This window comes from Ictidomys tridecemlineatus, chromosome 7 (genome assembly GCF_052094955.1).
Source record: "Ictidomys tridecemlineatus isolate mIctTri1 chromosome 7, mIctTri1.hap1, whole genome shotgun sequence".
Lineage (NCBI taxonomy): Eukaryota > Metazoa > Chordata > Mammalia > Rodentia > Sciuridae > Ictidomys > Ictidomys tridecemlineatus.
This window is the reverse complement of record NC_135483.1, coordinates 32,687,861-32,702,822: the sequence shown is the minus strand read 5'-3', so window position 1 is coordinate 32,702,822 and position 14,962 is coordinate 32,687,861. Positions and strand designations below refer to the sequence as shown.

At 32.7% G+C, this 14,962-nt stretch overlaps 1 protein-coding gene across 38 annotated transcripts in view; it reads left to right on the top strand.

The window, feature by feature from the left end:
* Rims2 (regulating synaptic membrane exocytosis 2) overlaps positions 1–14,962 on the top strand; it is a 559,411-nt gene that overhangs the window by 160,949 nt on the left and 383,500 nt on the right. For all 38 annotated transcript variants that reach the window (XM_005316267.4, XM_005316266.4, XM_021724861.3 and 35 more), the window contains one exon: positions 12,573–12,883. In XM_005316267.4, the coding sequence (XP_005316324.2) occupies positions 12,573–12,883 (311 nt within the window). The remainder of the gene's footprint in view (positions 1–12,572; positions 12,884–14,962) is intronic.

Below are 14,962 nucleotides of genomic sequence, written 5' to 3'. Positions count from 1 at the left end.
CTCTTCTGATCTAGATTAGATTCTAAAATTATTTGAGATAAATCAAAAGTGTATTTCAATTGAAAAAGTTTGGAAACCTCCGAGATAAACACTATATATCATTTTAATTTAAATGTTTAAGCAATTTAGTGCACACAAAAGTAATCTTAAAATACTCTGTTTCCATGCTTTGAATTTTATTAAACAAGTATTTTTACCAGAAAAATAAATTTTATAGTAATATTTGAATTTTTAAAGTCTTAATTACTACTTTTTTTCTTAAAGATAGTTTATGAAACTGGATTGTAGAAATTTATAAAGCAAACATTTTAAAGAAAGTAGTATTCTGTATCTGTGGTTAATATATTAATTTACTCATTCATTGAATAAATCTTGGTATTGTTTAGGCATTGGAAGATAGCAATGAGCTAAATAGGTAAATTTCTCTTATCTTCTCAGAAAAAAAATATTTTAGTTAGAGTATGTAGGCAACAATATGAGATAAGTAAGGATTAGAATGTGTAAGCACCCTAGAGAAAATGAAAATTGAGACCCCTTAATTTTGGGTGGTTTTGGTGGTTTGGATGGTCTTAAAAAGTGACAGTTGAGCTTGAAAATAATGAGTTAGTGTTTACATTTTAGGAGAGAGCAGATCAGCAAGTACCAGGTCCTATGGTAGGTGCATACTTGACATGTTGGAAGAATAGCAGTGAAGTTCAGTGTAGCTGGGGCAGAGCAAGTGAGTGTGGAACAAAGAAGTAGAGAACACTATAAGACACAGGGTGATATTGTAGAGAACCTTTTGCATCACTATGAAGACTTTGGCATTTATTCCAAGTGAAATAGGGAGCATTAAATATTCTGATTAGGGGCTGGGGATGTGGCTCTAGCGGTAGCGCGCTCGCCTGGCATGCATGCGGCCCGGGTTCGATCCTCAGCACCACATACAAACAAAGATGTTGTGTCTGCTGAGAGCTAAAAACTAAATAAGTAAATAAATAAAATCTTAAAAAAATGTTCTGATTAAAAACAGCATTATTTTAATTACATTTAAAAAGGCTTACTTAGACAATTTTGTTGTAATAGGAGAGAAGAGTGGAAGCTGGGAGATTAGTTACCAGGTTATTGCAATAATTTATGTGTGATTGATGTTGGTTACTTAGACTAGGGTAATTGTGGTGGAGGTGAAGAGATTTTATCTCAGTAGATGTTTTTAAAAAGTGGAATCAAGGGTTGTTTTTTTTTTGTTGTTTGTTTGTTTTTCTGGGGAATGTATATGGTATATGAGAGAAGACAGTCATTCCAAGATTTTGGCCTGAGGCAAACTGGGAGAATGGAGAGTTGGCATTAATAACCATAAGTAAGACTGTGGATGGATCAATTTTGGAGTGTCTAGAATTCAATTAAAAAAAAACAATTTTAGAGTTGTAGATGAATGCATTACCTTTGTTTTGTTGTTATTTATTTTTATGTGGTGCTCAAGATCCAACCCAGTGCCCGGCACGTGCCAGATAAGCGCTCTATCACTAAGCCACAATCCCAGCCCCTAGAAATCAATTTTGGACTTGTTAAATTTGAGATAAATCAAAATACAAATGCACTGAAACAGATATAAAGATGTGCTTTAAATTTTGTGCTATCATAGTATTGTGATATGGCTTGTCTTTTTTACAGTAGTAGATATTTCTTGGGTGGACTAAGCTGGACCTGCCTTACATTTGGAGTGGGTCAGACGATTATATGTGATTAATTATGTTATTATCTTCTAGCAGTGCAGGAGCCAAAAGTACACTTTGCAAAGGAAAGTTCTTATAGTAGTCCATGGCTTTTGGAAACTTATTTGCAAGAAATCATGAAGGATCCCAAGTAGTTTTTATCATTAACCTTAAAGTATTTAAAGAATTACTAGCAAGAATTTGAGAATCAGGTAAATGAAGCTTTATGCTCTGAACTTTCCCCTCTGAATTAACATAACTTCTTAAAAATTTATCCTCCTTAAAAGGATTGTTGTGTTTTCTATATCACTATATTTCATTAGTGTTTCACCATCATTGCCTCTAGGTATACATTTGCAACTTGGTAAACTGACATCTTCTTTACCATCTGTGAACTTTCAAAAAGTTATATCTTGTCCCCTTCTTTTTATAGGATATCCTCTTCAGAAATCCTCATGTTCTGGTTTCTGTTTATAATGAAGTCTTTTAGGTGCATATACCTTCTATTTTAAGAAAAATTAAACCTGCTTTCCCCTGTTTTGAAATCAAAATTTTACTTTAATGTTGTTGATATGATTTAATAGTTCTTTAGTTTATTCATCATAACTTGTAAGTTCTTCTAGATTATGAAAAGTAAACTGTCAATTTATAATATGTTTGTTTATATTTCCTCTATTGAATTTTTGAATCACTCAATATGCAATGGAAAATAATTATTCTAATCAAAATCACATTTTAAATTATAGAATAATGGTACTGTTTTAACTCATTTTTCTTGAGTGAGTTTTTATTTCACACATTTTAATGGACATTTAATATGTTTTTTAGGGGATAAAGTAGGTTAACTGTGTAGTTCCAATATGTAGTGAATTGAGTTGAGCCAGATTGAACAAAGTACCATAGCACAGACTAGTGGGAAAACATCACAACTACAGCAATATTGTTTCCTTAATCTTGTAAGATAACCCAACCATTTTAACAGTTGTCTTAAAAAGTTAGAGAAGTGTAAGCTAAAAATCCAATTCCAAATTAAAAATTTGAAGTTTAATATTATTCTGAAGGCAGCAATTACCTATTCTGATAAGAATCAATATATTTTAAAATGCTTCTCTAGTTTTTTGTAAAATTACATTTAGAACAGAAAATTTATAAAACAAACTATTTGCTTTGAATAAAATAAAAATAAAAAAGAAACTACAAGATGGGCTGTAGGTACAGCTCAGTGGTAGAGTACTTGTTTAGCATGAACAGTGCCTTGGGTACATGCCCAGCAGTTACAAAAAAAGTACAACTAATTGGTTACTGTTTATATAATTGCCTGATCCCTTTACTCCTACCACTCCACAAAGAAACTTCTGAAAGTAAGCTATATCTTCTCTTTTTTGGTGGGTGGGGTGCCGGGGAATGAACTCAGGGGTACTTGAGCCACATCCCCAGCCCTATTTTGTATTTTATTTAGAGATAGGATCTTACTGAACTGCTTTTGCTAAGGCTGGCTTTGAACTTGTGATCTTCCTGCCCCAGCCTTCCCAGCCACTGGGATTATAGGCGTGTGCCACCTTGCTTGGACTGTGTATTACTTTTTTATTTTTTAAAATTTTATCCTTTTTTATTTTGAAATGTTTCAATATGTCAAAAGTTTGAATAATATTCAATTATAGAAATCTTAACATTTTGCCATATTGTTTTATATTGTTCTCTTATTAGAGATATAGCAGTTATTTCAAATACTTATCATTCTATGCATGCTTTTATTTGTGTAGTTTATACACATATATAGCCAAGCCTAATATATTATTTCACAAGATTTTAAAGTTGATATTATGGTATAATAGTGTGTATACTTTCCTGAAATTTGCTTTCTTTGTCCAACTCTTGTGTTTTGACAGTTATCTCAAAATTACATTCCTTTAAATTTGTTTATTTTAACTGCTACATATAATCCTCTTACATGAGTATGCTATAGTTATCCATTATCATATTGACTTACATTATCTATATCTTTTCTAATAGAAATTGTGCTGAATGAACATTCCTGTTCATGTATTCTGTGCCTGCTCGAGAGCTTTTCTAGAGGAGAAATGAGATTTCTGGGCAATAGAGTATAGATAGCTATTTTCAATTCACTAGCTAATTCAGAATGGTTCCTCAAACTGGATGAAATAACTTACAATCCTGAGATGAATGTTTGTATTGATTCCTTCCTCTTCAATGCATGGTATCTTCAGACTTTTAAATGTGGCCAAACTGATGACATGAAATAGTAATTGTTTTTTTATTGTATTTTGTATTTGTTACTTTTTAGAAATACATGACAGTAGAGTATATTTTGGCATACTACATGTACATAGAGTATAACTTCCTATTGGTAATTGATTTTTAAAATTTTGCATTACCTGACTCATGGGGTTAAGTACCATTTGTTTATTGTCCAGTTGGGTTTCTCTGTGGAATTATTTGATCTAATTCTTGATCTATTATTTTATTGTTATGTTTGTCTTTTTCTTGTTAAACCATGGAAGTTCTTCACACATTCCAAATTCATATCTTTTGCTAACTAGGTACATTGCAATAAAACTTATTCCAGATTGGGTTTTCTTTTCTTACTTTGCTTATTTTTTTTATTTAGAAGTATTAAAAATCTTAACATAGTAGAATTCATCATTTAAAAAATAGTTTGTGTGTTTTTGTATCTAGATCAAGGAATTTTGTCTTTCATGTTTCAATGTTTAATCCATTTGAAATTGATTTTTGTATTTGATATGAAGTGGGAATCTATTTACAACCTGTTGTCTCAGCTATAATAATTTAGTACTGCATCTTTTCTTCACTAATTTGTAAGCTCAACATTGATGTGAGAGTTTGTTTTTATAACTTCTAAATGATTCATATTTTATTTAGGATCTCTTTACTAATGTCACACTTTCTTAATTTCACTTCATAAGTAGAGTTAGTCCACCTTAAACTGTTATTTCTCTTCAGAGTTATTTTGTTTTTTCTTTATTGTTGACTCATTAATATTCATTTTAGAATCAGCTTGATAAAGTCCATAAAACATATGGCATGAAGTTTGATTAAAATTGCATTTAACTTTATAGATGTAATTTGGACAGACTGACATCCTGAGAGTGTTTGGTTTTCTCATCCCCCAATAATATATCTGTCTACTGATGTAGGTGTTCTTTTAGCTCTTTCAATATAGTTTTATGGTATTTAATTGAATAGTCTTGCTTTTTTATTTCTCCTTTCTTTTTAGAATTTTTGTATATTATTTTTCTTTATAGTAGGTATCTTTAAATTTTTTATTTAATGTTTTATAATTTTATTGGTGATGTTTGGAAATGCTGTTTAATTTGGTTTATTCTTTGCTCTAGGAAATTCATTGAGCTCTCTTATTACTTTTAATATTTTGGCTGTAGATTTTCTGTTATAATCAAATGTTGTTTACACTCAACTAGTGTTCAGATAAAGTAGTTTTATTTCATTCTTCTGTCTGTGCTTGTGTGCATGTGTGGGCTTAATAGGCTAATACCCCCAGACCAATGTTGAATATTATGTGGTATACTGGGGATCCTTAGCTTATCCCTTACGTTAAAAGGAATGTCTTTACCTTTCATCCTTAATTATTAAATATGGTATGAAGTTTTTATAGAGACTTTGCCAGGTTAAGGCATTGCTTTTCTTTTTCTTGTTTGCAAGATTTTGTATTTTTTTTTACATATTGAATTTTATATTTTATGAAGACCGAATATTTCTTCCATTTCTATTGATAGTCTTTTTTTTTTTTACCATTTTTATCTACTAATGTGGTCAATTAGATTAATATATTTTCTTAATTTTTTAAATTTGTTTAAATTAGTTATACATGACAATAGAATGTATTTATGCACTTTGATATATCATACATAGGTGGGATATAATTTTTCATTTTTTTGAGTGCACATGTTGCAGAATCATATTGGTCATGTGATTATACACACACACACACACACACACACACACACACACACACACAATAATAATGTCTGTTTCATTCTACTATCTTTCCTATCCCCACATCCCCTGCTCTCCCCTCCCATCACTTCCCTCTACCTAATCTAAGGTAACACTATTCTTCTCTAGTGCCCCCATCCTTATTGTAATTTAGCATTCTCATATTAGAGAAAACATTATGCCTTTGGTTTTGTGGGATTGGCTTATTTAGCTTAGCATGATATTCTCCAATTCTAACCATTTACTGGCAAATGCCATAATTTCACTCTTCTTTAAAGCTGAGTTATATTTTATTGAGTATATATAACATATTTTCTTTATCTATTCATCTGTTGAGGGACACCTAGGTTGGTTCCATAGTCTAGCTATTGTGACTTGAGCTTGTATAAACATTGCTGTGGCTGTGTCACCATAGTATGCTGATTTTAAGTCCTGTGGATATAAACCAAGGAGTGGGATAACTGGGTTCAATGGTTGTTCCAGTTCCAGTTTTCTGAGTTATCTCCATACTGCTTTTCATAGTTGTTGAACCAATTTGCAGTCCCACCAGCAATGTAGGAGTGTACCTTTTTCACCATATCCTTGCCAACACTTATTGTTGTTTGTATTCTTAATAGCTGCCATTCTGACAGGAGTAAGTTGAAATCTTAAAGTAGTTTTGATTTGCATTTTTCTAATTGCTAGAGATGTTGAACACTTTTTCATATATATGTTGATCAATTACATTTCTTCTGTGAAGTGTCTGTTTAATTCCTTAGCCCATTTATTGATTGGGTTATTTGGGGTTTTTTTGGTATTAAGTTTTTTGAGTTCTTTATATATCCTAGAGATTAATGCTGTATCAGAGGTGCATGTGGTAAAGATTTTCTCCCAATCTGTAGGCTGTCTCCTCATTATTGTTTCCTTTGCTGAGAAGACTTATTTTTATTTTTATTTTTTTTAATATTTATTTTTTAGTTCTGGGCGGACACAACATCTTTGTTTGTGTGTGGTGCTGAGGATCGAACCCAGGCCACACGCATGCCAGCGAGCGTGCTACCGCTTGAGCCACATCCCCAGTCCTGAAAAGAGTTTTTAAATTTGAATCCATCCCATTTGTTGATTCTTGATTTTACTTCTTGCGCTTTAGGAGTCTTGTTAAGGAAGTCAGATCCTAGGATGATGTGGTGCAGATTTGGCCTTATTTTTCCTTCTATTTGGCCCAGGGTCTCTGTTCTAGTGCCTAAATCTTTGGCCTACTTCAAGTTTATTTTTGTGCAGGCTGAGAAATAGAGGTTTAATTTCATTTTGCTACATATGGATTTACAGTTTTGCCGGCACCATTTGTTGAATAGGCTATCTTCTCTCCAACGTATATTTTTTGGCACCCTTGTCTAGTATGAGATAACTGTATTTATGTGGGTTTGTCTCTGTGTCCTCTATTCTGTACAATTGGTCTACAAGACTATTTTGGTGCCAATACCATGCCGTTTTTGTTACTATTGCTCTGTAGTATAGTTTAAGGTCTGGTATAGTGATGCCACCTGTTTCACTCTTCTTGCTAAGGATTGCTTTAGCTATTCTGGGTCCCTTATTTTTCCAGATGAATTTCATGACTGCTTTTTCTACTTCTACGAGGAATGTCATGGGGATTTTGATTGGGATTGCATTAAATCTGTATAATACTTCTGGTAGTATGGTCATTCTGACAATATTAATTCTGCCTATCCAAGAACAAGGGAGATCTTTCCATCTTATAAGATCTTTAATTTCTTTCTTTAGTGTTCTGTAGTTTTTATTGTAGAAGTCTTTCACCTCTTTCATTGATTCCCAAGTATTTTATTTTTTTGGAGTGCTTTCTCTTTTTCTACTTCCTGAAATAAATTGAAGAGCATTGGTATTAGTTTTTTTGTAAAGGTCTTGAAGAACTTTGCTGTGTATCCATCAAGTCTTGAGCTTTTCTTAGTTGGTAGGCTTCTGATGGCATCTTCTATTTTATCGCTTGAAATTGATCTGTTTAAATTGTGTATATACTCCAGTTCAGTTTGGGCAAATCATGTGACTCTAGAAATTTGCTGATACCTTTGATATTTTATATTTTATTGGAGTGCAAACTTTCAAAATATTTCTGATTATCTTCTTAATTTCTGTAATGTCTATTGTGATATTTCCATTTTAGTAATTTGAGTTTTCTCTCTCCCTCTCTTCATTAGCACGGCTAAGGACTTATCAATTTTATTTATTTTTTCAAAGAACCAACTTTTTGTTTTGTCAATTTTTTCAATTGTTTCTTTTGTTTCAATTTTGTTGATTTCAGCTCTGACTTTAATTATTTCCTGTCTTCTACTGCTTTTGGTGTTGATTTGTTGTTCTTTTTCTAGAGCTTTGAGATGTAATGTTAGGTTATTTATTTGTTGACTTTTTCTTCTTTTAGGGAATGAACTCCATGCAATGAACTTTCCTCTTAGTACTGCCTTCATAATTTTCCAGAGATTTTGGTGTATTGTGTCAGTGTTCTCATTTACCTCTAAGAATTTTTAAATCTCCTCTATGATGTCTTTTGGGACCCCATTGTTCATTTAGTAGCATATTATTTAGTCTCCAGGTGTTGGAGTAGCTTCTATTTTTCATTTTATCATTGATTTTTAATTTCAATCTATTATGATCTGATAGAATGCAGGGCAGTATCTCAACTTTTTTGTATTTGCTAAAAGTTGCTTTGTGGCATAATATACGGTCTGTTTTAGAGAAGGAGCTGTGTGCTGCTGAGAAGAAAGTGTATTCTCTCATTGATGGATTAAATAATCTATATACATTTGTTAAGTCTAAGTTACTGATTGTATTATTTGGTTCTATAGTTTCTTTGTTTAGCTTTTGTTTGGAAGATCTATCCAGTGGTGAAAGTGGTATGTTATAATCACCCAGAATTATTGTGTTATGGTCTGTTTAACTCTTGAACTTGAGAAGAGTTTGTTTGATGAACATAGATGCTCCATTGTTTGGGGCATATAAAATTATTATTTTTATGTCTTGTTTTGAATGGTTCCCTTAAGCAGTATGAAATGTCCTTGTTTATCTCTTTTGATTAACTTTGGCTTGAAGTCTACTTTATTTGATATGAGGATGGAAACCCCTGCATGTTTCTGCAGTCCAAGTGAGTGGTATGTTTTTCCCCAACCTTTCACCTTTAGTCTGTGGATGTCTTTTCCTATGAGATGAGTCTCTTGAAGGCAGCATATTGTTAGGTCTTTTTTTTTTTTTTTTTAATGCAATCTACTAGTCTATGTCTTTTGATTGGTGAAATTTGGCCATCAACATTCAGGGTTATTATTGAAACATGATTAGTATGATCTGTCATTTTGTTTATTTTTTTGTATTTAACTTGACTTGGTTTCTCTTTTCATTGTTTTTTCCCTTTAATTATCTCCTCATGGAATATTTTGCTGAGGATGATCTATAAAGTGCAGGCTTTTGAATTGTAAATTCTTTTAACTTTTGTTTATCATGGAAGGTTTTTATTTTGCCATCGAATCTAAAGCTTAATTTTTCTGGATATAAGATTTTTGGTTAGCACCTATTTTCTTTCAGAGCTTGGTATATGTTGTTCCAGGATCTTCTAGCATTCAGGGTCTGGGTTAAAAAATCTTCAGAGATCCTAATTGGTTTTCCCCTCTGTGTGATCTGATTCCTTTCTCTTGTGGCTTTTAAAATTCTATCCTTATTCTGTATAATAGGCATTTTCATTATAATGAGTGGGGAGGGCTTTTGTGATGGCTGCAGAGTCCCAAGATGTAGGCCTGGGTTCAATCCTGGGTCTGCTGGTAGGCGTGTGGTCCTGTGACTAACCTTGTGCTTGGCTACTATGTGACTGGGAGGGGTGGTCCTAGGCCTGGGGCTTTGCTTGAGGTGGGTCTGCTGGTCAGTGCGGTAGTCCTGGGCCAGGACCTGTGCCTTGGTTCCTGTGTGGGTTGGTGGGAAGGTTCTGGGCCTGGGGCTAGGGTCCGGCATGGGTGTACTGGTCCTGCCAGGATTCATTCTTCAGGATGCCCTAGCACTCACCTGAGGCAAAGGTCATTCAGAGTGGATTTGGCAGTGTGTCACGGTAAAGAAAAGTCAGAAAAGGCCAGAATTAGCTTTCCACAACTATCCTTAGGTCTATTTTGGCATGAAAAACATATAAACTGCTGCAGGACCCTCCAACAACTCCTCTTGTTCCCCATAGTGTGGGTAGAGGTGATTTTGCAGAATAATCTGTATTATGGATAGCTTGGGTCATGGCTAAATAGAAGAGTATTTGGAGACTAAGAGGAGTCTGCACTGCCTAAGGGAATCTAAGTCAGGGCAATTTAATAGTGGAGCACAGTCCTCAAATGAGGAACCTAGACTATGAATTAATTAACCTCTAGGCCTTTCTTGGCTTTTAAAATTCTATTAGAGGAAGGGGTAGAAATAGGGAATTTGTTCAATGGAGCTAGTCAGCGTTCTAAAATCTAGTAAGGTGGCTTTATAGAAAAATCCGGTTAGTGTGCTGTTGAGAAAAACCAGATCAAAGGTAGAGAAATAATCTGCATTTCTTTGTAATTTTTTCAAAGCCCTAACTACAGCCAAGAGAGAAAAGTTTATAACAACCAAAACTTAAAAATGTTCAAGGTTTAAGCTTTGTCTGTACTGCTGCTACCTGCTGAGAAATTTATAGAAGACCTATTAGACTTTCTCTTTCAACCTGCAAATGTGACTATGGCTAGAGATGCCATGCTTGCTCTTCATGGAGAATCTGGGAAAGTCTTGTTGTTTATTTAGGGTTACTGGATGAAGCAAATTTCTGATTTGTGTTTGTAGTACTGAAGGCTCTTATGTAGAGATCACAGTGATCTCTTAATTACTTAAGAAATTTATTTGAAAACCTTACACTCTGCTAGGTTATGGGCCAGTGCTCGGGAGGAGCTTGCTGTTCAGTAACCCGGATGTCCTTGACAGAAAGACACCATGGAGATGAACATGGTGATGTAAACATTTTAGGGTAATATTGTGGTTGAGTCTTTCTGGACTTGCAGGCCTCTTGCAGATCTCTGCCTCCTTGTTTTTCTTCAAACACAACCTGGGCCAGGTTGTGTTTGAAGAACACCAATACATTTTTCTCAAATACAAAGATTGTGTTAGTGATACACATTCAATAGAATATGTACTTTAAAATGATTGTAGATTAGTTAAGCTAGTGCTATCAACTATAAAAGATAAACAAAAAAAATCTTTGTAGCTCAACATAATAGAAGTTTATTTCTGACTTCTATGAAGTCTGTATGTGACTAATCTGCTGAGGGTTCCTCCAAATTTTCATTGAGTTTCCAGGTTCATTTTTTCTGTTGCTCCATAATCACTAATGTCTCGAGTGAAAAATATGAAGGTGATATGTGAGAATTTTTCTTATAGGTCATAGAAGTGGCACATACTATTTCACTTATAATCCATTGGCTTGAATATAGTCTTAAAACCATAGCCACCAATAACTAAATATAAGGAAATGTTTATAAGAGGAAAAGGAAATAAATTTGTTGAATAGCCACAATCTTCCACAATTTTCTAGTCATATTACAGAGTACACTGATCGATTTTTACTCTTCTCCTTATTTCTTCTCCAATAAATAAATTTACATAAGCAGGCTGGTAATGGTTAGAAGTGGAGTCTAGTTAAATCTTTTTCTGTGAAGAGTTAACTTGATCGTATGAGGTTGGCTTTGGCCTCATTAACATCAGTCTTTAACTCATAATCCTTCCCTTTTTTGAATTACTGTAGTATTTTTAATGCTATACAGGCATATTTAGGATTGAAAGGTGTGTGTGTGTGTGTGTTTATAAATAATCTTGAATTGTCAAGATGTTTTTTGATAATTATGAGTACTAGTAAAACTAAAAGGCTCTAACCTATGAGTTGAGATTTACAGGCATGCATATTTATGGTCACACAGATATTAATTACAATATTCTTAGATTCTTGCAGTCTGAAAAACTTTTCTATCAAAAAATCAAATATAAAATAGCCATTACCAGGGTCAGGGGACTTAGGGAAAGGGACATTGTTGTTTAATGTGTGTAGAGTTTCAGTTTTTGAAGGAAAGTGTCAGAGATCTATTTTGCAACTGTGTAATTATATATAGCATTAGTGAAGTGTACACTTAAAAATGATTAAGATGGTAAATTTTATGTTCTTTTTTACCATATTAAAAAATGTACTACTACAAATAATGAGTAATTAATACTTTTTTTTTTTGAGCTGAACAATGTTCTTAGCTTTATTTTAACCATTAGGAGCTACTTAAAAGAAGTAAAACCCCATCAAGGAGCATATAATATAATCGGTGATAGATTAATATTGACAGCTAATTTACTGGAAGTGTATTATATAACAGGTATTGTACAAGACATTTCATATAAATTATTTCTAATTATCAATAAAATATGGGAAGATAAGTATTTTTTATCATATCCTTTCCTTTTTATTTTATTGTTAAAGAAGCTAAATTCTGTAGATATGATGGTTTAGTACCTTGCTGAAGGTTGCAAAGTTTCTAATCTTGGATCTGGTATTTAAACTCAACTATCTAGCTTCAAAATCCTTTTTCTATATATTACATCATGCCTCTCATTACATAAAAAATAAACTAGTAATTTGATGCTTTATACTTTGGTATTTGTACTGTCAATAAGTATTGTCTATTTTATTATAATTATCCTGGCAAAATTGAAAGAAAGGATAAATTATTTAATTTATAGTAGCAGTTAATCTGATTACATTTTAACTTTAGATAGACAACCATAAAATTTTTTGTTGGCTCAAATTGCTGTCTCTCTTTTTGTTTTTTTACTTTTGGGAACATTAATTATTTTTCCCTGTGTCTTCACATACAGGTTATGTGGGTATGTAATTTGTGCCGAAAACAACAGGAAATCCTCACTAAATCAGGAGCATGGTTTTATAACAGTGGATCTAATATACCACAGCAATCTGATCAAAAAGTTCTTCGAGGACTGCGAAATGAGGAGGCGCCTCAGGAGAAGAAAGCAAAACTGCGTGAGCAGGCCCAATTCCAAGGACCCCCAGGTGACTTATCTGTACCTGCAGTGGAGAAAAGTCGATCTCATGGGCTCACAAGACAGGATTCTATTAAAAATGGGTCAGGAATGAAGCACCAAATTGCCAGTGACATAGCTTCAGACAGGTAAACATTTTGTTTAATCTTTAGGTGAATTTATTTTTCTTTTTTAAAATATTTTTTTAAGTTGTAAAATGGAAACGATACCTTTATTTTATTTATTTATTTTATGTGGTGCTGAGAATCGAAACCAGTGCCTCACATGTGCAAGACAAGAGCTCTACCACTGAGCTACAGTGCTAGCCCAAATATATTATTCTTAATCCTCATTCCAAACAGAAATAAAAAAAAAACATGGAACATATTATAAATGTTAATATTTTACATAAATACTAAATATGATATTCAGGACTTGAACTATGATAGGTTTAGACAATCTTATGTTTGATGTGGGAGTGCTATCAGATTTCCCAGATAAAGAAGTGAAATAGATACTTTTTAAAAATTCTAGTCTTTCAAGATGCTTTGAAGTATCATGCTGAAGTCTTGATTTGTATTTCTTGAATAATGGCATAGGACATTTCTTCTTGTATTTTTTAACCATTCACATATTTTCTTTGTGAAGAGTCTATACCATTTATTTTTTTGCACTTAAATTCCTGAATTATAAGAGTGATTGATATTCCCTTTCAAGCTATATGTATTGTAAATATTTCTTCTTGAAATTTCTTGAAGTATAACTTAAACAGTTTAACAAATTTTCAATGAAAAAAATGTTTTATTTGGATGATGTCTAATTTGTTATTATTATCATTAGTGGTTTGTGTGTCTTGTCTAAGGAATCCTTACCTACCCTAAAATGTGGAAGGTGTTCCATTTAAGTCCTTCAAGAAGCTTTATAACTTTAGTTTAAATAAAGAGAAAACAATATTTTCTTATATTTTTCCTAGAAGCTTTATAATTTTAGATTTTTACATTTAGATCTATTATTCAATTTTGGTTAACCTTGTGTGTGATCAAACAGGAAGATTTAAATGTCTTTTTTTTTTAACATGGATATTCAATTGTTTCAATACCATTTGTTGAAAAGATAAAATCCTTTCTCTACCGAATTGCTTTTTTTCCTTGTCAAAATCGTTAACATTTGAGTGGGTCTGTATGTAGATTTTCCATTCCATTTCGATGATCAATCTGTATTCTAAAACCACATTGTTTTGATTACTGTAGAGTTATATTATCTTCAAACCAGGTAGTCTTTAACTTTTTAAAAAAGCTGTTTTAAATATTCTTTTTAAAAGCTGTTTTGGGTATTCCAAGTATTTCTGTTTGAAGTTTAGAATCATGCCATAAGTATAATTTAGACTAGTGTTCCCCCAAATGCATGACTTTTTACTTAATTCACACAGAAATATGCCTGCCACTTCTGAACATTATAAATAATATAAAGTAAGTTTCTTATAAGCAGCATATAGTTGGATCTTGTGTTTTAAGTCCATTTAGTCTCTGTCTTTTGAATAAGTTAACCCATTTACGTTTTTGATAATTGTTGAGAGGTCAGGTCTTATTAAAGTCATTTGGTAACTTGATTTCTAGTTTTATTATTGTTCCTTTTCCCTCCTCTCTCCCCTCCTCCTCCTCTTCCTCCTCCTCCTCCTCTTCCTCCTCTTCCTCCTCCTCCTCCTCCTCCTCTTCTTCCTCCTCTTCCTCCTCCTCCTCCTCCTACTCCTCCTCCTCCTCCTCCTCCTCCTCTTCCTCCTCTTCCTCCTTCCTGGTTTATTTAAATTGACAAATGAAAATGGTGTGTTTTATTTATGGTGGGTAATATGATGTTTTGACATGTACACTTTGTGGAATAAGGTAAATCAAGTTATTTGACGTGTATTATTACCTCCTATACCTATTATTTTTGGTTATGAGAAGACTTTTAGCAGTTTTCAAATATACATTATTATTAACTATAGTCATGATGTACAATAGCACTCTTTTTTATACTAACCTTTAATGGGGTTCAGTGTGATATTTCCATACATGTACAGTGTGCACTCTTTCCTTTCTTATAATCTTCCTTTGTGGTTAATTGATTTAGTTTAGTAGAGTGTTTTGATTCCTTGCTTCTTCTTATTATTATTATTTTGGTTTGTCTTTTATAGTTTTTTGTTTTGTTTCATTTTAGGCTTACAAAAACATCTTTTGAATATTACAAGC